This window comes from Eurosta solidaginis, chromosome 5 (assembly GCF_040869045.1).
Source record: "Eurosta solidaginis isolate ZX-2024a chromosome 5, ASM4086904v1, whole genome shotgun sequence".
NCBI lineage: Eukaryota > Metazoa > Arthropoda > Insecta > Diptera > Tephritidae > Eurosta > Eurosta solidaginis.
This window is the reverse complement of record NC_090323.1, coordinates 199,501,453-199,527,896: the sequence shown is the minus strand read 5'-3', so window position 1 is coordinate 199,527,896 and position 26,444 is coordinate 199,501,453. Positions and strand designations below refer to the sequence as shown.

Genomic DNA, 26,444 nt, shown 5'->3' with positions numbered 1-26,444 from the left:
GATATCGTTCATTTTAAATAGCGATCTGAGATGAGCGCTCAGGAACCTACATACCAAATTTCATCAAGATACCTCAAAATTTACTCAAGTTATCGTGTTAACGGACGGACGGACGGACGGACGGACGGACATGGCTCAATCAAATTTTTTTTCGATCCTGATTATTTTGATATATGGAAGTCTATATCTATCTCGATTCCTTTATATATGTACAACCAACCGTTATCCAATCAAACTTAATATACTCTGTGAGCTCTGCTCAACTGAGTATAAAAAAAGTTGGTAACCCTTTTTTTCATGTTGTTTCGCGTTGATGCGCAAAGGTGCCATGTACATAGTTGTCAATAGAGTTGTGCTTTTTCGTTCATTTCAGAGATTCGAATCTTTTGTTCTTTTTGTTCATCTGTTCTTTTTTCTCTGGGCTGCCTTATATATGTGTATACTTGATTTGATTATTAACGTAAATACTGCTTGGCATGGCCTTAGCATCGCCTTAGTGATGGGATAACTTAGTGATGCTAATATCCGTGACAATATATTGTTGTAGCAGTGCCACACACAAATATGACCACACATATCTTTAGTGTAAGTGGCATCTTCGACATTCATGGTCACTGTTAATTTCTGCGTATGTATGTATGAATTTACAATGTTCGCGAACGAGAAGAGAGAAAGAATAACATTAGATAAAACGAACTAAAAGAACAAATGAACTAAAAGAACAAATAGAACCGAAATCGAATATCTAATTCACTTGTTCAGTTGAGAGACCCGGTGAATTGACCAAGTTCAGAACGAAACGACCCAACTCTAGTTTTCAAAAAGCGCGCGCCAAGTTCATTAAACATATGCGATTGCTGCTAAGTTGTGCTGGTTGTTCATTCGTGCTCCGTAAAAATTTATTTACTGCTGTTTCTAACATTTATTTTAGTCGCAAGAGGTACAATATTATTGTTTTACAAATACTAACTAAATTATTACTACATTTATTAAAATGTCTGTATGGCGAAAGACGAAAGTAATAACAGTGCTTTAGAAGCAATTGAAAACAGCAATAACATTGACTAGTTTGGCAATGATGTAGACGATGGTGTTTTGGGACTCGTGCCTTATAGTTTCCACAGCGACTCGGATTATTCCATGGACATAAAATCCAAAAAGCGAAAGAAGAGAGTGCAAGTTGAACACGCAGATAGGATGAGCACTCAAAACAAATATCAAAGACAAATTGGTAAATCATATTATGGAAAAAAGAAAGAAAATAACGTTTGGTGTTATAACAAAAAGAAAGATGCGAGAGCAATGAAGCAGCGGTGTAAATGTAAAAGTAAAACCGGCAAATCAGCCATGCAATGTGCCCAAATCCCTAACGACGAGAGAGATAGATTATTTAAACAATTTTGGAGTATGGATATAAAACAAAAACGAATTTATGTAAATACCTTGATACAAAGTACACCACCGGTTAGATGTGTAAAACGGTAAGAGAACGAACAACCAAAAAGATGTCGAACTTTAAAATATTATCTAAAAATAGATAATAAAAATATGCGGGTGTGCAGAACCTTTTTAACACGCTTTTATTAGCTTGGCCTGTATGTAGCGGAATCTTTGAACTTAATTTTCACCGGTTTCTAGAAGTCTGATTAATTTGAAACTTTGCATACGTATCAAGGACCGATGACAATGCATTAATGTGATGGTGTGGTGATATAAGGTCAACGGCCATAAGGTCAATTGGCCTTATTACCACTTTGAATGGTCATAAGTTTGATTGAAACTTTGCACACATATCAAGGCTCGATGACAATGCATTAATATGATGATGTGTTGACATAAGGTCAATTGGCCTTATTACCAGTTTGAATGGCCACAAGCTTGATTGAAACTTTGCAAACATATCAAGGCTCGATCACAATGCATTAGTGTGATGGTGTGGTGACATAAGGTCAACGGCCATAAGGTCAATTGGCCTTATTACCACTTTGAATGGCCATAAGTTTGATTGAAACTTTGCACACGTATCAAGGCTCGATGACAATGCATTAATGTGATGGTGTGGTGACATAAAGTCAACGGCCATAAGGTCAATTGGCCTTATTACCACTTTGAATGGCCATAAGTTTGATTGAAACTTTGCACACGTATCAAGGCTCGATGACAATGCAATAATGTGATGGTGGGGTGACATAAGGTCAAGGCCATAAGGTCAATTGGCCTTATTACCACTTTGAATGGCCATAAGTTTGATTGAAACTTTGCACACGTATCAAGGCTCGATGACAATGCAATAATGTGATGGTGGGGTGACATAAGCTTAACGGACATAAGGTCAATTGAAATTATGACCACCCCAAATTGCCATAGATTTGAAACCTTGCACATAATGCGAAAACGCATTCCTCTATTAATGATAGAAGCGGATGCGTGGCACATCTACGAAAGAGCATACTGGAGCCCTTTTTAACCGCTTTTATTAGCTTGGCCTGTATCTATCTATGTATCTATGTATCCATGTATGTATGTAACGGAATCTGGAGTGGAGCCGAGAGCCCCGGTAATGCAGAGCTCCGAACTCCGTTGCACTTTTGAAGCATTTTAAGATACGTACTTTTAGCTAGTGCAGGTCACCAGACCAAGGCACCATAACGAAGAATCGGGCGCACAATGGCTGTGTAAATCCAGCAGGTCACCTTAGGGGAGAATCCCCAGGAGATGCCAATTGCCCTCTTGCAGGTAAAAAGCTCTGCTGCTGTCTTCTTGGATCGCTCCACTATATGGCCACTCCATAATAGCTTCCTATCTAGAATGACTCCCAAATACTTGACTTGATCGATAAACGCTGAGAACGTACCCCCAATTCTTGGCGGTGTTAGATTTGGTACTTTTGTACCTCCTCGTGAAGAGGACAAGCTCGGTTTTATCCGGTTGACTTCCAAACCTGTGATGGGTTTTACTCCTGGAGCAGCTCCAGGATGTCAGCTAGGTCCGTTGGCGTCACTGGAACCCAGGCTCTAGCCCTTGGTCGTGAGGGGATATCACGCGCCTCCACTACCTTGAGGCGCGCGCCCGGATATACCACCCCTATCAGCGTGACGGCGGCCTATAGAGGTTTACCGACCTGGCGTCGTCACAGCCAATTAGCTTGGCATTGCCCTGGAACTACCCTGCATCGGTGTAAGATGGCGGTGGACCAGGGTTGCCTTTCTTAACCTTAACGGCCACCGTAGCGAGCGCGGCCTCGATCCACTTCCACTGTTGTTTCGGGATCCTGCCATCTTCGCTGCTCTCGTCTATAATGCCAATGATCTGCCGACCCTTGGCAATTTCGGCGAAAGACCGCGTCCAGCCTCTCTGCGTCTTGGCCCTTTTCGGTGCCGTGGCGTTGGATTCTTCCATGGACAGCTGGCGTTTCGAGGTTTCAAAAACTTTTAAAATTACTTGAACTAAAAAATTAAAAATAAATAATAGTTTAAAAAAAACTAAAAAAAAAAAAACACTCTTATAGCTAACCGAACTAAAAAGTAGAAAATAATTTTCAATTATTTATAGTTATAGTTAATCACCTCAAAATAAAATTATAATAAAATTTAAGTTATTAACAGAATAATTTAATTCACAGTATAAAGCGTGGGGTGCTTGATATTGAGTGTTACAATCATTCTATTGGCAACTATCTGAGAGGAAAGATACGAAATGTAGTCAAATGCACCCCACGCTTTTTAATCTGAATTAAATTATTCTGTTAATAACTTAAATTTTATTATAATTTTATTTTGAGGTGATTAACTATAAATGATTGTTTGACCTTCTACTACTGTTATATAAACTCTTTTTAATTGAAAATTATTTTATACTTTTTAGTTCGGTTAGCTATAAACGTGTGTTTTTTTAGTTTTTTTAAACTATTATTTATTTTAAATACACAATAGACATCCAATGCTAAATTGGGTAAAGCGGCCTGTAACCAGTAACTAAAATTCAAATCCAATACCGATGACAATTTTTGCAAATCAACGAAAATGTTTAAATTATTGTTTGGATTCTTTGCCAGTTATGGAGTCGCACTATTGTCGTGCAGCAACACAAAAAAAATATATTCTACCCGAATGGAATTCAAAACGAATGATTTTCCATTTTTATGTAAAAGATTGGTGTCCAAAACATGGAATAAAGCCGCTTTCAATTTCGGTATTTTATGAAGCATTTGAAATAAAAAGTTCGGGTGTAACCGAACATTACATACTCAGTTGAGAGCTATGGTGACAACATAAGGGAAAATAACCATGTAGGAAAATGAACCGAGGGAAACCCTGGAATGTGTTTGTATGACATGTGTATCAAATGAAAGGCATTAAAGAGTATTTTATGAAGGAGTGGGCCATAGTTCTATAGGTGGACGCCATTTAGGGATATCGACATAAAGGTGGATCAGGGTTGACTCTAGAATGCGTTTGTACGATATGGGTATCAAATGAAAGGTATTAATGAGTATTTTAAAAGGGCGTGGACCTAAGTTCTATAGATGGACGCCTTTTCGAGATATCGCCGTAAAGATGGACCAGGGGTGACCCTAGAATTTGTTTGCACAATATGGGCATCAAAGGAAAGGTGTTAATGAGTATTTTAAAAGGGAGTGAGCTTAGTTCTATAGGTGGACGCCGTTTCGAGATATCGCCATAAAGGTGGGCCAGGGGTGACTCTAGAATTCGTTTGTGCAATATGGGTATCAAACGAAAGGAGTTAATGAGTATTTTAAGAGGGAGTGGGCCTTAATTCTATAGGTGGACGCCGTTTCAAGATATCGCCATAAAGGTGGGCCAGGGGTGACTCTAGAATTCGTTTGTGCAATATGGGTATCAAACGAAAGGAGTTAATGAGTATTTTAAGAGGAAGTGGGCCTTAGTTCTATAGGTGGACGCCTTTTCGAGATATCGCCATAAAGATGGACCAGGTGTGACTCTAGAATGCGTTTGAACGATATGGGTATCAAATGAAAGGTGTTAATGAGTATTTTAAGAGGGAGTGGACCTTTCTGGACCAGGGGTGACTCTAGACTTTGTTTGTACGATATGGGTATCAAATGAAAGGTTTTAATGAGTATTTTTAAAAGGGAGTGGACTTTCGTTCTATAGGTGTTCGCCTTTTCGAAATATCGCCATAAAGGTGGACCAGGGGTGACTCTAGAATGAGTTTGTACGATATGGGTATAAAATTAAAGGTATTAATGAGAGTTTTAAAAGGGAGTGGTGGTAGTTGTATATGTGAAGGCGTTTTCCAGATATCGACCAAAATGTGGACCAGGGTGACCCAGAACATCATCTGTTGGATACCGCTAATTTATTTATATATGTAATACCTGCCAAGATTTTAAGGGTTTTTTATTTCGCCCTGCAGAACTTTTCATTTTCTTCTACTTAATATGGTAAGTGTCACAATCTGTTTATAAAGTTTTTTCTAAAGTTATATTTCGCGTCAATAAAACAATCCAATTACCTTAACATATTTCATCCCTTTTTTCGTATTTGGTATAGAATTATGGCATTTTTTTCATTTTTCGTAATTTTCGATATCGAAAAAGTGGGCGTGGTCATAGTCGGATTTCGTTCATTTTTCATACCAAGATAAAGTGAGTTCAGATAAGTACGTGAACTGAGTTTAGTAAAGATATATCGATTTTTGCTCAAGTTATCGTGTTAACGGCCATGCGGAAGGACAGACGGACGACTGTGTATAAAAACTGGGCGTGACATCAACCGATTTCGCCCATTTTCACAGAAAACAGTTAACGCCATAAAATCTATGCCCCTACCAAATTTCAAAAGGATTGGTTAATTTTTGTTCGACTTATGGCGTTAAAAGTATCCTAGACAAATTAAATGAAAAAGGGCGGAGCCATTTTTAACTTTAAATTTAAATTAAATTAAATTTTCTTTTATTTTTGTATTTTGTTGCACCATATCATTACTGGGGTTGAATCTTGACATAATTTACTTATATACTGTAAAGATATTAAATTTTTTGTTAAAATTTTACTTTAAAAAAAATTTTTTTTAAAAGTGAGCGTGGTCCTTTTTGCTAATTTTTATTAAGCGTACATATAGTAATAAGAGTAACGTTCCTGCCAAATTTCATCATGATATCTTCAACGACTGCCAAATTACAGCTTGCAAAAATTTTAAATTACCTTCTTTTAAAAGTGGGCGGTGCCACGCCCATTGTCCAAAATTTTAGTAATTTTCTATTTTGCGTCATAAGTTCAACTCATCTACCAAGTTTCGTTGCTTTATCGGTCTTTTGTAATGAATTATCGCACTTTTTGGTTTTTTCGAAATTTTCGATATCGAAAAAGTGGGCGTGGTTGTAGTCCGATATCGTTAATTTTAAATAGCGATCTGAGATGAGTGCTCAGGAACCTACATACCAAATTTCATCAAGATACCTCAGAATTTACTCAAGTTATCGTGTTAACGGACGGACGGACGGACGGACGGACATGGATCAATCAAATTTTTTTTCGATCCTGATTATTTTGATATATGGAAGTCTATATCTATCTCGATTCCTTTATATATGTACAACCAACCGTTATCCAATCAAACTTAATATACTCTGTGAGCTCTGCTCAACTGAGTATAATTATGGATTATTTTCGCCCAAAAAAGATCAATGCGAAATTTGTGTGCGTCATTCTATGGATAACATTTCGCATGACGAATACGCTGTTCACCAGGAAAACAAAGAAACCAGAAACGAAAAGCAAAAGGAAAAAGCCGAAGAGCGTATCGTGCTAACTGTAGATCTGCACGCGGTTTTAATGGCGCCAAAATCGGAAGTAAGCAGCCTATACCATCGTACAAAATTGCAGGTGCACAACTTAGTTTTCTATAATTTGATAAACCATAAAGGTTACTGTTTTATTTGGAACGAAGTTGAAGGTGGCGTGTCTGCAGAAGAATTCGCAAGCATTTGGGTATATTTTGTTGAACAAAAAATTCTTCCTTACCTCATTGAGACTTAAATCCCGGCAAAAATTATATTTTACAGCGACGGAAGTTCATACCAAAACAGAAATGTGACTATGAGTAATGCTTTATTGAATGCAGCTGCTAAACATCAAATAACAATAGAACAAAAAACACACGCAAATGGAGGCTGACAGCGTTCACTCGCTCATCGAACGTGTGTTGAAGCATAGGACTATAGACGTACCTGCAGAATATATTGCTATTTGTAAGGATGCTCGCAAAAACCCAGAACCATATGAAATGGAATATTTGGATGAAACTTTTTTCAAAACATTTAGAGACCTTCAATTCGTGAAAAGCATTCATCCTGGCCTGGAAAAAGCTGATGCCAAAGTCAATGATATTCGTGCCATAAGATATACAGCGGAAAAGGAAATTTTTTACAAATTGAGATTCCCAAATTCATGGCAACATCATCCACAAAGAACAAATAAAGCTATTTCTCCGTTAGATTGGCTTGATTTCCCACAACTTCGCAGTGAGAGAAAAAAAATTACAACTAGGAAATATGACGATTTGCAACATTTAAAAATTACCTTGCCAAGAGATCACCACAAATTTAATGACGATTTACCTCACGAGTAATATATATTTACGAAGTAGGTGCTATAGATTTTTTTATTTTATTTTATATAAGCAGCAATGGAGCAAGACTCCAAACTTGATATCATGTGAGAGAAAATAATTTTTTATTATTAAATTTAAGTCACAGCAACGAAGTAAGACTGTATACAATGCAAATGTTTTTATTTTTAATAAATATTGTAAAGAATTTACTTGCAAATCCTCTTATTTGCAATCCTCTGCTAAGTTCGAATCACTAAACTGTTGAATAAATAACTCCAATATTGAATGATGGAAAAATGGCCTTTATTAAGTACTTCACAATAACGCTTATACTTTGCTACTCGCTGGCTTAATAACCAAACTGATTGATAACTCAAATGAAACTCTACTATTGGCCGCCAGATCGCGTGCTTAATCAAACTGATTGATAGCTCAACTCAAACTGAATTTCTTCTTACTCGCCTGCCCCGCTTTTATAGTTTACGCTGCATACTTCTAGGCTCTTCCATTTCCAGAACTTGCCAACTATATTCGTGTGTGTATAAATCTCATATAGTTTCTACTTGTTTACAATTGTCTACTTTTTAGCGCTTCTCAGATGTACATATGTGAGTTTGTAGTTTACAGTCTCCCGCACACACATAAGCGTATAAGTAAATTCATCTGTGTGTGACATCTCATCTCTCGCTGCCTTGTATTTAAATGTTGCTCGTCGGAATGTGTACATATGTGTAGACGCAATTATTGATTCGTTTTTGTAGATACATAATGATTGAATTATTGATGTGAATTCACGTCACTGCTTAGCATCGGCCTGGAAATGGCAGCACTCCTTAGTTTTGCTAATATTCGTAACAATATTAAATGTTATCGGCATTAGAAACACAAATTAAGTCATATTATTTAAATCAAATAGAAAATTGTTAGCACTATTTTCTTATATAAGAGGTGCTAATGTCATGCACAAATCAAAACAAGTAAGGAAGGCTAAGTTCGGGTGTAACCGAATATTACATACTCAGCTGAGAGCTATGGTGACAACATAAGGGAAAATAACCATTTAGCAAAATGAACCTAGGGTAATACTGTTTTCACACAGAAACTTAATGATCTCATTTCACCTTCTAATGAAATCGTAAATTTTTTGCTTTCACACAGAAGTAGCTGCTCGATTAGCATGAAGGATGAAATGTCAAGCGCATAAAATGACAATGCTATATGACAGACAATGACATTTACTTTGACAAATGACATTTTTAAGCACTGAACACACCAAAAACTAAGAAACTGAACGCTGCCAACAGAGTTCCATTGGGCTTTTGATTTCATTAGGCATTCGATTAGTCACAAATGAAATAATTATAGATTGAAATTTTGTAGGGAAGATTGAGCTCAATAAGCGCCTTAATGTAGAAAACTGCTTTTATTATTCAATAAGGTGTGTGTGAAAATAATATAACCCTGGAATGTGTTTGTATTACATGGGCTTCAAATGGAAGGTATTAAAGAATATTTTAAAAGGGAGTGGCCTATAGGTGGACGCCATTTCGGGATATCGCCATGAAGGTGGATGAGAGGTGACTCTAGAAGGTGTTGGTACGATATGGGTATAAAATGAAAGGTGTTAATGAGTATTTTAAAATGGAGTAGGCCTTAGTTCTATAGGTGGACGCCTTTTCGAGATATCGCCATAAAGGTTGACCAGAGGTGACTCTAGAATGTGTTTGTACGAAATGGGTATCAATTGAAAGGTGTTAATGAGTATTTTAAAAGGGAGTGGGCCTTAGTTATATAGGTGGACGCTGTTTCGAGATATCGCCATAAAGGTGGACCAGGGGTGACTCTAGAATGTGTTTGTACGATATGGGTATCAAATGAAAGGTATTAATTAGAGTTTTAAAAGGGAGTGGCTCTTAGCTGTATATGTGAGGCCGTTTTCGAGATATCGCCCAAAACGTGGACCAGGGTGACCCAGAACATCATCTGTTGGATACCGCTAATATATTTATATATGTAAGGGCTTTTGATTTCGCTCCTCAGAACTTTTTCATTTTCTTCTACTTAATATGGTAGGTTTTACACCCATTTTGCAAAGTTTTTTCTAGAATTACATTTTGCGGCAATAAACCAATCCATTTACCACGTTTTATCTCTTTTTCCATATTTGGTATAGAATTATGGCATTTTTTTCATTTTTCGTAATTTTCGATATCGAAAAAGTAGGCGTGGCCACAGTCGGATTTCGGCCACTTTTTATACCAACATAAAGTGAGTTCAGATAAATACGTGAACTAAGTTTAGTAAAGATATATCGATTTTTGCTCAAGTTATCGTGTTAACGGCCATGCGGAAGGACAGACGGACGACTGTGTATAAAAACTGGGCGTGGCTTCAACCGATTCCGCCCATTTTCACAGAAAACAGTTAACGTCATAAAATATATGCCCCTACAAAATTTCAAAAGGATTGGTGAATTTTTGTTCGACTTATGGCATTAAAAGTATCCTAGACAAATTAAATGAAAAAGGGCGGAAACACGCCCATTTTGAAATTTTCTTTTATTTTTGTATTTTGTTGTACCATATCATTACCGGAGTTGAATGTTGACATAATTTACTTATATACTGTAAAGATATTAAATTTTTTGTTAAAATTTTTAATTTTACCATTGTCCAAAATTTTACTAATTTTCTATTCTGCGTCATAAGTTCAACTCACCTACCAAGTTTCATCGCTTTATCTGTCTTTGGTAATGAATTATCGCACTATTTCTGTTTTTCGAAATTTTCGATATCGAAAAAGTAGGCGTGGTTGTAGTCCGATTTCGTTTACTTTAAATAGCGATCTGAGCTGAGCGCCCAGGAACCTACGTACCAAATTTCATCAAGATACCTCAAAATTTACTCAAGTTATCGTGTTTACGGACGGACGGACAGACATGGCTAAATGAAATTCTTTTTTCGCCCAGATCATTTTGATATATAGAAGTCTATATCTATCTCGATTATTTTATGCCGTTACGGATTACCGTTATGCGAAAAAAAGTTAATATACTCTGTGAGCTCTGCTCAGCTGAGTATAATTAACAACAGAAAGGGTGCTATATGACAAAAAGTCTTCTAAATCAAAGATGGAATTTTGTTTTTTGTTTTTTTACTTACTGTACATTTGTGTAACAACCAAGCAAATAAAATCCCATTAAAAATTTGCAAAATGTGATGTAAATTTCTTAATACAGTTTTTTGTCTCTCCTGTTAAATTTCAAAAACTGCAGTTGACGCCTTTGCACTCTAAACTAGCGATTTGCATAAATAACCATGAACAAAATAAGTAGCAAATTTTAAAATCGGGCGAAGTTGTACGAAGTTATCGATACCCCGGTCAATAAACTATTAACTGAGCATTTGCATATTCTACTTACTTGATTTAATCGAATAAGGGACGGTCTTGTTATAGCAATTGCTATCTCCTTTTATTTTTAATCTCACAAGTTAATTGGTAGCAATCATGTACCGTTAACAAAGTTGGGCATATGAAGTTATGTTCGCACATATCGTTAATCGCAAAGCCCCCAAACAACCGGATTTTCGAAGCTGCGTTTTTAACAAATTTTGCTATGACATATGTATTAAAATACACACCCCTTAAATTTTTCAAGTCCCCTATCTACTTGTTACGAATGTTTAAATAAAATGTTTTTTTCTTTCCCTGTAAAATTTTAAATTTGCTGGTTACGGCCTTTGTGAATTAAGCTAAATGATATTTATGCATGCCCAATAATTTTGACATAAAAAGAAACAAAACCGCGAAAATCGCAGATTTTTCACACAACAATAATAACAATAAAACAAACTGTGTGGAAAAATATCGAAAACACGTTCCGAAATTCGACCGTTATCACTACGAATAGACGCGTAAACTGATATTTCAATGGGCTTATCTCTTGCGATGACAATTGTGAGGGTGATAACACTTTTGATTTACTATATATTTACATGCATACATGCTCACAAACTTATATATGTACATACATATATGTATATTTATACTTAATGGGTATATTTAGTGTGAGAAATAAATGATTGTGAAGGCAAAAACAAAGCGGAGTACGTACATACATACATATGCACGAACGTTCGTTATTATTATAGACAGCGTAACGATCAGCTGATGAGATCTACATTAAACATGGTATTTACCTATAATGCCCGGTTTATCAGTACAAATTCAACTCAGTTTGTCAGTTAAACTACGCTTTAACTTACTCTGTAGTTTTTCAGTCTACTTTAACTGAAGTTTAAGCTGAGCTTAAGCGCCCGATCTGGCAGGGTTAAACTCTAGTTAACCTATCAGTGATTTGCGTTCGTTCGAAATGGCGTCGAATATACCCAACAAGCATTTGGGCTTAAGTACCATTAGAGCGCATGTTAATAACTAGCATACCTCTAAAATCTCAAAAGTTGTTGCGTGGCCCAACTTGAGAATCATAGTGTAATCAGTAAAAGAGGAAATTTTTTATAAAGCGAAAAATCCTATTACTAAAGTTGAAAAATTTATAGTTCCAACTTGGAGTTCTTTAACTGCTTTTTGATAAATTACGCTCCATTACTGTTATCAATCAGGTGGTGGTAACACCTTGGAGATTTTTTTCCACTTCAACTCAACTCGATATCCAATGTAGGATATCAACTGGAGAAACGTGTTGAATATTCATTTGAGAACTGTACATTTCTCAAAATTACTCAAAGGTTGGATAATAATTTGAAAATGCTAATGACGTTGGAGATCAACTCGAGAACTATCTGTTTAGGAATAACTAGATAATGGTGTTGGATATCACCTCCGGAACTAGATAAAAATTTCACTTGAGAAATATCTTTTAAATGTTTGTTTGATAAACAAAAGTCCAGCTGTTGTCGCATCTACAAATTATCTAGATAATAAAAAACCAATGTTGCCGTAGAAAAAGCCTACTCCAAAGGTGGCCTTAAACTGTGACTGAAAAACTGGAGTTTAAATTTGACTAGAGTTTAAGCAAACTTAGTTTAAGCTTAGTTTAACTAACTACTGAAAAATGGGGCCTAAGTATCATCTATAGAAGCATAATGAGAAACTCAGCTCAGTTGAAGGGATTCTGCATGTATACTTGATAACAAGCGACTCATTCTGATAAGCCATATTAATAACAACAACTGAAGCGCAATGATTGTATAAAACCTAATGCATACATAAATAAAGTCGTCTCTGGATATAGTGAACTATATTTCGCTTGGCCTGTTCGCAGCATATCGATTATTCACTATCTCCAAGTTGACGTTGCCTTTTCAAAAACCAGCTTTTTTTTGCTTAAAATTATTTTTTTGTATGTAAGTATATATAACAGATCTTCGAAATAAATGTATGCTTCGGAAAAGAGAAAAGTATGTACTTATGAATGCATATTGAAGAATCGGTCATTGATCACGTCACGATCAAAACAAACGACTACGCCGGAGCCACAAACAAACCGTTCCGGACGCAGAATAAGACTCCCCGTCCGCTTCAGGACGTGAAGGTCTGGGGGGAACAATGTGGCAACCGAGTCAGACATAACTGGGGTGGCAACCCCACATACGAAAGAACAAACCAAAAGCAATCACCAATAATGGAAATGCAAGTGCACTTAACGGCTTATTGTAAAGTTATACATACTAGTCAGAGCGAATCGATCAACATACTGGTGAAGACGTGAAATCATTAATCTTAACATTAATACATTTTTCAGTTGTAATATTTAGTATACATAAGTATACATAAGTTTCTGTGTAACATAAAAGTTACGTTAATTGAAATTTCACTAAAATCAAACGGGTTTGGCTACAGTAATAACCACAATAATCGATTCTCACTGCATGCCTTCGCAAATTTATATATAGACCGCTTTTTCTGGTGTTTCGGTTTTCACTATATCGAAGTGCTCATTATATCGTAAGTGCTGTTAATTCAGAGAAAAGCAAAATCGTTATGCAAGCTCCTCGAACAAGCTCTTTTTATATTTTTTAAGTGTAATTATCTTTGTTTTGTTATCGTCGGGTTATTTCTAACAAAGTTTGTCGATTTGTATCGAAGAGTTATCGGTTTGTTATTGATTTATTATCGAAAAATTATCGATCATGTAACGAAAATTTATCGGTATGCCATCAAAAACTTATTGATTTGGTATCGAAAATTAAACTATCGAAATGTTACCAATTTATTATCGGTGTGTTATAGAAAAATTAACGAATTGTTATCGAGCAGTTATCGATTTGTTAAAAAAAATGTCGATATAGTATCAAAACATGTTATTAATTCGTTAAAGGTGTGTTATCGCTGACTCATCAGTTTGTTGTGGAAAGACACCGATAAAGCTTCAGTATAAAATCGATGACAAATCTATTTTATCGATAAAAAATAAATAAGAAGCCGATGACTCGGCGATAACAAGCCGATAACTCGACTACACTAATTCGCTTTAGGTCTCGCAACTCAAGATTGGCACACGTATAGGGCTGGGAATATCCGCATATTCGAATATCCGGATATCCATACTGATATCCGTTGACACGGATAAAATCCGGACGGTATGGATATCCGGTTAATATTCGTTTGTGAAACTATCCGGGTATCTGGATTTGTATATCATTATTTTTTATTATTTATTTTATTTATCGGCTTATATTCTGGCGCAGATTTAGAGAGAAAAGCTGCGTCCATACCATTCTCGTGAAAGTGGAAAAACCGATAGTGGCTCCATAGACTTGATGCCGATCCTTTGTTTTGTAGCGTTTTTTTTCAATATAAACAAATGACACTGTTATTTTCACTTCTCTGGAAATTAGCCCAAATCTTGCTGACCATTTTGGCACTCATTATTAGTTTAAATTGTCGCTTTGTAAAATTATTGATGTTTGTAAAATTGTAGCTTTTTAATTTTTGACATTAATTTAATAATCTTCAAACATATTTTGTGAATAATTTTTCGATGTTTGCTTCGTTCAATTCTGATATAAATATATTCCAGTATCCGGACATACGGATATCCGGATAGCCAGATTTTTTGCTTAGCTATCCGGTTATTCGAATATCCGGTTTATCCGGATAGTTAAAAAATACGGATGCAGTTCACAGCCCTACACACATATCGTGCACCCACATTTCTGTGGGTCATGTTTGATTGATATTAAGGAAACCGTGTTATATTCTAATACTAGAAGACTTACGAACAAAATTTGACAAAATAATCGGTATTTTCGTTTCCAAGCTTTGCGGCCAAAAATAGTTGTGATTTCAAAATCGTTCTTCGTTCTGAAATGTGATATGCACAGACACGCCTTCCTTCGTAGGAGTTATTTGGTGCCGAAACAGAATTTATATCAAATTGTTTTGATAGGCATGAAAAAAAAGTGTGATGGAAAAATATTTAGTGCATTTAATTCTGTATTTTTATTTAATCTAGTATAACACTAGCTAGTTGATATGTGGCTACATTTTACTATCACTCATGCATACTTTCATCAATATACAATATTCGTTTTTTGTCCGGCCATCCACCCATCCGTTCGCTGAATACACTATCAGTTATTTACATTTTTTGTTGTTGTTTGTTTGATGTTGGCTCTTTGACTGCCGCTAAACAAACAGTCAGAGTCAGTGCTCCGCCTACCACAGCGAAGGTCGCGGGTGCAAGTCGTGGGGTAAGGCAACATCAATAATTTTGAAATTGGGTTTTTAATTAGTAAAAAGTCTTTCCAAGCGGGGTCGCCTTTCGACAGTGACTTGGAAAAACACTTCGAGTGTATTTCTGCCATGAAACGGTTCTCACTGAAAATTCATCTGCCTTGCAACTGCCGTTCGGCGTCGGCATAAAACATGTAGGTATCGTCCCTCAATTCGTAGGGAAAAATTAAAAAGCAGAGAAGCTCGGCGTAAATCTCCTCGAAGGTAAATCGCGTCAAGTATATATATTAGCGTGGGCCGATTTGTATGGACGAAAGTTAACCGATATCGCGCCATCGATTTTTCGATGGGATTTGTGCTCAGGAAAAAAGTTCCACTACGCATACCCAAAAAAAATAATTTGCGAACTTGCGAAATTTCTTTATTTTGACTTTTTTTCGACTTTGATTTTTAAGGTTTTTTTCATGACCTACTAAAAATTTTCATATGTATACCCTGTCCTACCAAAAAATGTCCGCTAAAAACGTTGTTGATAACAGTTTTTGAAAAAATAAAATAAAATATTAAAAATATAACATGAAACTTTTACAATCTAATGAAACATTTTTAGTAGGTCATGAAAAAAACCTTAAAAATCAAAGTCGAAAAAAAGAAAAAGAAACGAAATTTCGCAGGCTCGAAAAAAATTTTTTTCGGTATGCGTCTTTTTTACTGAGCCCAAATCCTATCGAAAAATCGATGTCGCTATATCGGTTAATAAATCGACCCAGTCTAATATATATATTTTTATATATACATATCAGCCGAAATCTGACTTAAGGCAAGGCAAACAGATAACTCTAACATGTCTTTGTCGCCTTATAAGGTATTTTGGGGTAGAAATTGTTGGGAGTTCACTTAATATTTTTCTGTCATACCACCGAAGTCTAAAGTTTACAATGAAGCGTTTACTATAGTAGCATCCCCTTCGCGAATGAAATAGTTGAATGGACCACTTTTACTTGACTTAGCGCCAAGAGGGGATATTACTCTCTACATGACCAATACGCCAGTTATACAGAGTAGAGCCGAGTAGGCACTCAACTCGAAGCAAGTGTTATGTCTTTACTATCTTCAGACAGAGATGGGTTAGTATTTTCTGTGTGTATGCCGCCTTTATGTACATCACATTTGTGTCAGAGGTCTAATTGATGGATTTATTGTCCTTGCCTTCTCATGGAAGACGAGACGGCGCACCACTTTCATTCCTTCCTAAGACCCTTGCTGCATAGAGAGCCACGGTATTCCACAATGACTATACTTCTGGATTGGGAATAAGGGGATCACAGAGCTAGAAATATGCAAAAATCACACCTCCACAGATGAGGTCTAACAGCAGTGCAGTGAAAGATTGAAGCGAACATTGGGTCAAGAAGTTTTGTCGCGTAACATTTTCAAGCGATTGCCAGCACAATTCTTAGCTTTTCCAACCAAATTGTCAAAACCTCACTTACACGTAGCTAATCTTATTTGTTTGGTAGGTGAGGCTCTGGCTTCTCTAAGCACCTCACGAAAGGTGGGGGTTTGATGGCCAAGAATGTTCAACGTGGTCTCGACGCTCCCGCCATGGTCGGGCTTTGGCAACTTCACCGAATGCCCCTAAATCATAGAATGCCTGCATAACGTTCTGTTTAGACTGCTAGTTCTTTGTCTTCTTGTTTTTCCTGTCCAGAAACTCATCCCAATTAAACTTTTCTTGTAAGAAGTTGTACTGTGAGTTAAAGAGAGGGGTAGGAGACAACTGATTTAACAAAATGATCGTCATTTTTGAAGATGGTCCGCGAAATTTGAAATAAAATGTAGTATAGGTAAAGAAAGCTCATATCTCTCTGCTTACGATAGCCTCCATTTGGGTGCCACCCAGAAACGATTCTGCCATAATTAAAAGGCATCCGAGGTTTTGCTGATTATATTGATATTATTGCTCTGAACAAACGCGCTGTGGGTTCTGCCTTCTCGGGATTAGATAAAAAAAGCAAAAAAAAAGTAGGTCTAACGGAGAATAACTCTTGCCAACAAGTGCTATTTTGTATTGAGTAGGCAATTGAAAAGTAAAATCCTCTCTCGACGAACAAAAATCACGCTCATCATACTTGTCCTGACGTATGGCTGGCAATCATGGACGGTGTAGAGGAAAGATGAGATGAATCTTGGACTGCTCGAGAGTGCAGTTCTCTGGAAGAGTTAGGGTCCTGTCCGTGATGCCGACGGCGAGTATCGAAGAAGGTATAATGATGCGCTGTATGAGCTTTACCCATGTGTGACGATAGTGCAGCGAATAAAAAACCCAAAAGCTTCGCTGGCAATGTCATGTTATGCAAATGGACTAAGACGCTCGGACCAAGATAGTATTTCAATTTGGCGTCAGTTTTCGCGAACCAGGGATAACTGGCGTGACTTGTTAGGAAACGGCCAAAATTGCTTAGGCGGTTAAGTGCCAATTAATGATGATGATGATAGTTTTGACAAGTTAGAACGGGAGGCATACCTTTTAAGGATGTCTTTGAGTAATAATCTTATCAAATTAAAAAAAATCGTATTATCTGAACGATCAGCTGTATCTTTATATATATGTTATAAAGAACAGATTTAGGCAATATATTCGATGAATTTCCAAAACATACATAATTGATTGGTAATCTGCACACAAAGTTTCATGACCCTAGATATCTACATGAGATAGTTTTCGCTACAAAGGAAAAAGAAGACGATGGACCTCTTATCTGAACAATAGGGCGGGTCAAATTGTATGGGGAAAAAACTTCAGGTGCACATCCAGTTTCTGAATCTATGGGTCATACTGAGTAATATTGTCCATGGGACCATAGGTCTGAAATGAATTTCGAGCCTCACTAATCAAGTGAGAAAATTTTGATATAAAATGTTCTAACAAAATTAGGCAGGCTCGAAATTCATTTCAGATCTGGCAATATCACTCAGTATGACCCATAGATTCAGAAACTGGATGTGCATAAATAAATGAGCAAACTTTATAAAAACTAACAGAAACCTAAATATTAAGTATACTTAGACACATACCTATACATTTAGGGCGGGTCAAATTGTATGGGAAAAAAACGTCAGGTGCACATCCAGTTTCTGAATCTATGGGTTTTGTTAGGCTAGGTTAGGTTGAACTGGCCGGTCCATGAGGACCTCAAATAGACTGATTGAGTCCGTAGTGTTACCAGAAGTTTGTTTTAACGACCAAACTGAAAAACCCTATCAAAAACCAGGACCTATGTTATAAAATAACTCCGTCCTCTTGGCAAATACTAGAAGCTTCCTAGGACTTACGCCACTTGCTGCTTCTAGATCTGACAGCTGTATCACTTCTAATAGCTGGAGTCTTAGTGCAGGGCACGAGCACAGAGCGTGCTCGATCGTTTCCTCCTCCAACCCGCTCCTCCTGCATCTGCTTTCACTGACCAAGCCTAATTTAAAGGCATGTGACGCGAGAAGGCAGTGTCCAGTCAGAATACCCGTCATGAGTCTACAGTCCTCTCTTTTTAATGATAGAATCAACTTTGTTAGTCTAAGGTTGTACGACCTACACATAATCTTCGACACTTTACAGCCCGCGCTTGAACCCACGCCTTTTCCGCTTGGTCGATCATGTGTACCTCTCTCGCCTTCGCTTAATCTCGCCCAGTCTAATTGGGACGTCTACGGAGCAAGCTTCAAGTGATGCGCCCTTTTTAGCTAGTTCATCCGCTATTTCATTCCCATATTCCTATTCCCTGGGACCCAATATAGATGTATGATTCTCGCTGTCCCGATTCTCTCCAGAGACTGCTCTAACTCTAACACGCATTTAGATGCTGTGCTATGCGAGATTATTGCCTTAATTGCTGCTTGACTGTCAATATAAAAGTTAACACGGTTGCCGCTTAAGCTATTCTCTTCCAGGGTTTCTAGTGCTTTGGTTACGGCTAATATTTCCGCTTGGAAAACGCTACAGTAATCCGGCAGTCTGCTTATTTCCGGATCAGCACAGTATACCGCAGACCCTACTCCTTCCACTACTTTGGAATCATCTGTGTACACATGTATCGCCTCGTCCGCCATTTGCGCACCTTTGCGCCAACCGTCCACCTCTATTGTGGCCTTAAGATCTCCCTCGAAGCGCAAATAGGGAATCAGGAAGTCTGTTCGTGTTTGGATTGATGACGCTATACTACTATGGCTATATGGTCGGCGCTCAAGCTGCCCCGAGGCACCGAGCCTGGTTGCAGTTGTTAATGCTATGTTCTTTGCTACCAGGTCTACAGGTGAAATGTTTTGTTAGAAAACTTTTTATCAAAATTTACTCACTTGATTGGGGAGGCGCGAAATTCATTTCAGACCTATGGTCCCATGGACAATATTACTCAGTATGAACCATAAATTCAGAAACTGGATGTGTCTTTTCAACAATAAATTTAACCCGGTCTACTGAACAACCGTCACGCTTTCTCGAGACATCCATCTTGCTTGCCATATAGGTAAGCATCGGTCTCCGTGGTGTGGTGATAGCGTGCTACGCCTAAATTACCGAAGAGCCTGGGTTTAAGTCTTGGGCAAAGCAAAATCGAACATTTTGAAAAAAAAAACTTTCAATAACAAAAAGTGGTTTTTAAGCGGGGTCGCCCCTCAGCCGTGATTTGGCAAACTTACTTACTTAATTGGCGCTTAACCGTCTAAACGGTTATGGCCGTCCAACAAGGCGCGCCAGTCGCTCCTTCGCTCCGCCAACCGGCGCCAATTGGTCACACCAAGGGAGTTTAAATAGTTTTCCACCTGGTCCTTCCAACGGAGTGGGGGCCGCCCTCTACCTCTGCTTCCATAGGCGGGTTCCTATAGAAACACTTTCTTGGCCGGATCATCATCTTTGCCTACCTAGTCCAAAGTAGCATTTATTGGCAAGATTGATTCTTCGCTGGATTTGGCAAACACTTCAATTGTATTTCTGCTATGAAGTCTTTCGGGCTGTCTATCGTTAATACAACAACAACAACACTTGGAAATCGTTTACATTAAATGTAGCAATTAGTATTTTTCAAACCAAACAAATATAAAAATATATATATATATTTATAATCACGTATGTCAAACGTTAAGAATGAGTAAATAAGTATCTTAAAACTTGTAACTGGTCAACAACAACAAAAAAACACACCTCCGTTGTTGTCCATGAAAAGAAAAAAAAAGAAATTTAATTTACTTCCAAATTAAACTTTTATGAATTGTGGTAAATGAATGAAAATCCTCTTCCAACTCTTAGAAAGCTTTTTCTTACGCATCAAGCATATGTGGTGAAAACAAGTAAGCCACAATTTTGAACTTCACAACACATGCACATAGCAATAATAACGTCGCCCTCTTGCCACGTACGATGATATTTTTACCCTTTCCAACACTACATTTACTACTTTCGTGGAACACTGCACAATGTCAACTTGAACTTTGTAACTTTACTTAATCATATTTCACTTACGATTTACTCATATTTTGCAAGCCAAGCCAAAGTGCAAGCTGAAAGATCCCTGTGTGGGTGTGAATCGTGGTGTGCACGCAATGTACGCACCACTGCAAGGATAGTTTTTTTACAAGGTGATTCAAAAATGAACCTTGTTTGAAACTACTCATTTGAAAAAGCTGATATTTATAACTTCTAAATTAAAACAAAACTTGACCACATTTGTCCAATGGTAGGATTCCATACAAACTATAGGGTGCTCCTTTCGCAGTTTTCACGGAAGGGTGGCATGTGGAAGCAACCGTCAATGAAGTACGCTCTTAAAATTAGTAGCACCGATATATACAGATAAGCTCCATTAGACTATTGATGTTCATGTGGCTCCAACGGAATATTTCCCGTTGCAGCTGCAATCTTCCGGGGACGGAGGTAACGATGGCGAAACATTTATTTGTCTGTACAGCGCACTATCGAAGTAGAATGCATTGTTTGGAAAACCCTTTTCGAGAGGCTTACAAAACTCAATAGTGATAGGCCCAGAGGGTTCTCAAATATTGAAACAATGGGATAGATTAGATGAGGCAGGGTTTATAACGGAATAAGTTTGCTTGATAAGACTGTATCAAAGACTATCCTCGACAAACTAATTGATGAGAAAGTCGACACCCCACATCTCCTGGCCGATAACAAAGCATTTGTTATTTGTAACTGGTGACAGGTATAGGTAAGAAACGCCAACTGAAATGCCCTGGCAGTCAAGTGCCAAGTAGTGATGAAAAAGTTTAACTCGTCTTGCTTTGAAGGGTTGTAACGAAGGATTACATGTACAGTGGAGGTCTACCTGCGCCTAAACCTAGACTTTATTAAAGCAGCACGACTGACACAGACCACCTGGGCAACAGGCGACAAACAACAGCTGAGCGCGCATCAGCTGAATACCAACAGCAAGGTAACCCCGCAGTACCTTCTCTTAAGAAACAGGAAATCCATATACTGACTGTGACTCAGAGGTGTGATTCACGTATGGATGCCAGAAAAGCGGGATCTGGTATCTATGGGTCAAACTTCAAGTAATCGATTATGATGAGACGCTAACATTGCGGTAGAGAATGTCTACTGATGGGCTTTTCCAGGAGCAGTATCCTCCTTACTGAATGCGTTGGAGTCCTAAATGATCTAGGAGTTAACGCTAAATCTATCTGTACATTGAAATCTAATAATAGTAATAATACCCAGAGGGACTGAACGCCTTTTATGCATTCATCTCTGCTTCTGTTTCCTATCTCAACGAAAGCAGCGCTGTTGTGGCACAGGTCAATCTCCCTTTAACAAAGTTCGGAATGACCGCTGTTTTAGGCTATTTATCTCCCCATCACCCGCCTTGATGGAAAAGGGAATACTGCCTTTATGAAATAGCTGCATACCTCTCTCGAGCTAATGCCATCTGGATCCTCTCCTATGCTCACTACGGTCATTGGCGCATCAGTAGTTCAGCTTCTCTCGCGATTGTTGGCTATACTGTTGCCGACCACCAATGTTTTCTTACACGCCGTCAGCCCTCAACCAGTGAACCAGTCGTATATTAATAACCCAGTACCACTCAATCCACACTGTGGCCGTTGAGACTAGCATATAACTACTGTTCTTTTATTCAATTGAAGCTTGTGGGGTCTCTATTTGACTCTGAATTACCGTCGACAAACCCCAACTCATAGGGTCTATGGGCATCGCAAAATAATCTGCGTTAACAACGTCGATAAGGGTATGACCTATCAGGCAGCCATGCTGCCTTGCGTGCCTTGCAGTTTTACATAACTACTTTTAAGCTAGTGGAACAACGCTTTGGAGTTCAAAATCATCTGGGAGCCAAAAACAAGGTTTTCGAGGATGGGTTCCCGAGCATCAGGGACATGAAAGTAATGAACAGGCAGGCTACCTAGTCAAGCAGGGTACTAGAGTAGCATTCTATGGCCCAGAGCCTTTCTGTGGACTGACAAATGCACACACTAGGTATACCATAAGTAACTGGGAAACAAAGCAGTTCATACTACACTGGATTGAATGACCAGGGTACTTCCAGCATCGAGAGTATCAGTCGAACTCATTAGTCTGAGCAGAGAGTACTTACTAACTCTGGGTACTATACGAGACACTGTAGTCTACAACATCAAAGTAAGTTAAATCGATCGGATACACAAATCTGTCGCTTTTGTGATACGTGGATGAAACGCCGGTTCACATTCTCTGCTAATGCGACGACTAGCAAGGAAGAGACTCTCCCATCTAGGTGGGGTGAATCATAATCATTTCGTGATATGAAGCAAAAAACCGGAATATGTACTTATTTACATTGAAGGCCTCTACATACATACATAAGAGACTGAAAGGTTAAACACAATAGATCTAAACAAAGGTCGCACCTCTCACTAGAATGGCGAAAATGCAAAGTTTAGACAAAGATAAACTTTTGAAAGACTTAGATAGAAATATATGATTGATTCAGTGCACTGCAACCGAAAGATCTATTGTCGCCTTTAGTCGCTGTACAGTCCTTTATTCCTTGCATAATTTCAACGTGAATTCCAAAATTTTCCAAACGGATTTCGAGCATTCCTTGCACTACCTTGTATAACAATAGCTTTTTGTATAAATTTTTATACGCAGTTGAGCAGAGCTCACAGAGTATATTAACTTTGATTGGATAACGGTTGGTTGTACAGGTATAAAGGAGTCGAGATAGATATAGACTTCCATATATCAAAATCATCGGTACAAAAAAAAAATTCGATTGAGCCATGTCCGTCCGTCCGTCCGTCTGTCCGTTAACACGATAAATTTTGAGGTATCTTGATGAAATTTGGTATGTAGGTTCCTGGGCACTCATCTCAGATCGCTATTTAAAATGAACGATATCGGACTATAACCACGCCCACTTTTTCGATATCGAAAATTTCGAAAAACCGAAAAAGTGCGATAATTCATTACCCAATATGGATTAAGCGATGAAACTTGGTAGGTGAGTTGAACTTGTGACGCAGAATAGAAAACGAGTAATATTTTGGACAACGAGCGTGGCACCGCCCACTTTTAAAAGAAGGTAATTTAGAAGTTTTGCAAGCTGTAATTTGGCAGTCGTTGAAGATATCATGATGAAATTTGGCAGGAACGTTACTCTTATTACTATATGTATGCTTAATAAAAATTAGCAAAATCGGAGAACGACCACGCCCACTTTTTAAAAAAAACTTTCTTAAAGTCAAATTTTAAAAGAAAAGTTAATATCTTTACAGTATATAAGTAAATTATGTCAACATTCAACTCCAGAAATGATATGGTGCAACAAAATACAAAAATAAAACAAAATTTCAAAATGGGCGAGGCTCCGCCCTTTTTCATTTAATTTGTTTAGGATAATTTTAATGCCATAAGTCGACAAAAATTTACAAATCCTTGTGAAATTTGGTAGAGCCTTAGATTCTAGGACGATAACTGTGAAAAAGGGCGAAATCGGTTGAAGCCACGCCCAGTTTTTATACACAGTCGACCGTTTGTCCTTCCGCTCGGCCGTTAAAACGATAACTTGAGCAAAAATCGATATATCTTTACTAAACTCAGTTCACGTACTTATCTGAACTCACTTTGTATTGGCCGAAGTCCGATTATGACCACGCCCACTTTTTCGATATCGAAAATTACGAAAAATGAAAAAAATACCATAATTCTATACCAAATACGAAAAAAGGGATGAAACATGGTAGTTGTATTGGTCTATTGACGCAAAATATAACTTTAGAAAAAAACTTTGTAAAATGGGTGTGACACCTACCATATTAAGTAGAAGAAAATGAAAAAGTTTTGCAGGGCGAAATCAAAAGCCCTTAGAATCTTGGAATACTGTTCGTGGTATTACATATATAAATAAATTAGCGGTACCCGACAGATGATGTTCTGGGTCACCCTGGTCCACATTTTGGTCGATATCTGGAAAACGCCTTCACATATACAACTACCACCACTCCCTTTAAAAACCCTCATTAATACCTTTCATTTGATACCCATGTCGTACAAACACATTCTAGAGTCACCCCTGGTCCACGTTTATGGCGATATCTCGAAAAGGCGTCCACATATAGAACTAAGGCCCACTCCCTTTTAAAATACTCATTAACACGTTTCATTTGATACCCATATCGTACAAAAAAATTCTAGAGTCACCTCTGGCCCACCTTTATGGCGATATCTCGAAAAAGCGTCCACCTATAGAACTAAGGCCCACTCCCTTTTAAAATACTAACACCTTTCATTTGATACCCATATCGTACAAACACATTCTAGAGTCAGGCCTGGTCCACCTTTATGGCGATATCCCTAAATGGCGTCGACCCATAGATCTATGGCCTACTCCCACTTAAAATACTCTTTAATACCTTCCATTTGATACACATGTCATGCAACCACATTCCAGGGTTACCCTAGGTTCTTTTTACTACATGGTGATTTTCCCTTATTTTGTCTCCACAGCTCTCAACTGAGTATGTAATGTTCGGTTACACCCGAACTTAGCCTTCCTTACTTGTTTTTATTTAAGTATATTTTAAAACCTCACATATTTTTTTTTTTATATCTGTGATAAAGTGTGTGTTTGTACTGGTGTTTGGTTGTTGAGCACTTCTGAACTTGTGTGACAATGCGTGCGAATTTGCTGCTAAATTTTGCAACGAGCAGAAAATTTTTAATTTAATTTCACTCAAAATGAAAGTAGCATACATTCATATATATGTACATATGTAGCAAAAGTTAACATAAATATGTACAACAGTGATGATAATCATGGTACATTTGTACTTTTTTTGATACATTTCGCTTCCCGAAAGTGCGTTGGTACTACATTGACATATTTGGTACATTTTTGTAAAAACCAGCACTACACTTCAAGTCATTTGCAAAGCAGCTTTAAATGTACAACAAAATTTTGAATTTTTCTAAGAAAATATATAGTTAAGTTGTTTTGTTGCCGAGCACAATTTGCCATTTGCAATTATGGATCATTCAAATATGCTTATGAAAAATAGCATAACTGATTCTAAAATTGTGAACAAATTTTGCATCAATGGAATTAAAGCACAGAAAATAATAACTCAAATAACAGGGCCAGAAAATTAAAAATCCATAATTGAATTTTGTCAGAAGAATCATTACTCTCTAATAATAGATGAAACGACTGATATATGTATATCAAAAAATTTGGCAGTTTCGATTCGAGATTTTGATAAAAAGTGCGTTGATAGATTTTTAGATTTGATACCTTTGACCTATAATAGCTCGAAGGGTATTTTTAATGCAATTATTAAATCTTTGAAAGACCATTCAATACCACTTGAAAAAATGATTTATTTCATTGCCGACAATTGATCGGTTATGATGGGAGTAAAAAGCGGAGTGCAAGCAAGACTGAAGACAGCTGTTCCAAATGTGTATGTTAATAGATGTGTTTGTCACTTGTGATGTATTTCCCAACAAAATTGATAAATTTTTAAAAGACGTAAACTATCATTTTTGTAACAGCGCCCTTAGAAAGGCAGACTTTCAGAGTTTTCAAGAACATTTCGGTACAGAAATGTATGGTGACTTTCTAGACAAGTAGTCATAGATAG

The 26,444-nt window shown here is 37.4% G+C and overlaps 2 protein-coding genes across 2 annotated transcripts in view; one reads left to right on the top strand and one right to left on the bottom strand.

Annotated features, from left to right (window-relative positions):
• LOC137252140 (serine-rich adhesin for platelets) overlaps positions 1–26,444 on the bottom strand; it is a 353,270-nt gene that overhangs the window by 235,402 nt on the left and 91,424 nt on the right. The window lies entirely within an intron of this gene.
• On the top strand, positions 3,997–7,021 carry LOC137252960 (uncharacterized). Its single transcript, XM_067789130.1, has 2 exons — positions 3,997–4,210; positions 6,630–7,021. Exons 1-2 carry the CDS (start codon positions 3,997–3,999, stop codon positions 7,019–7,021), a joined length of 606 nt encoding a protein of 201 aa, XP_067645231.1.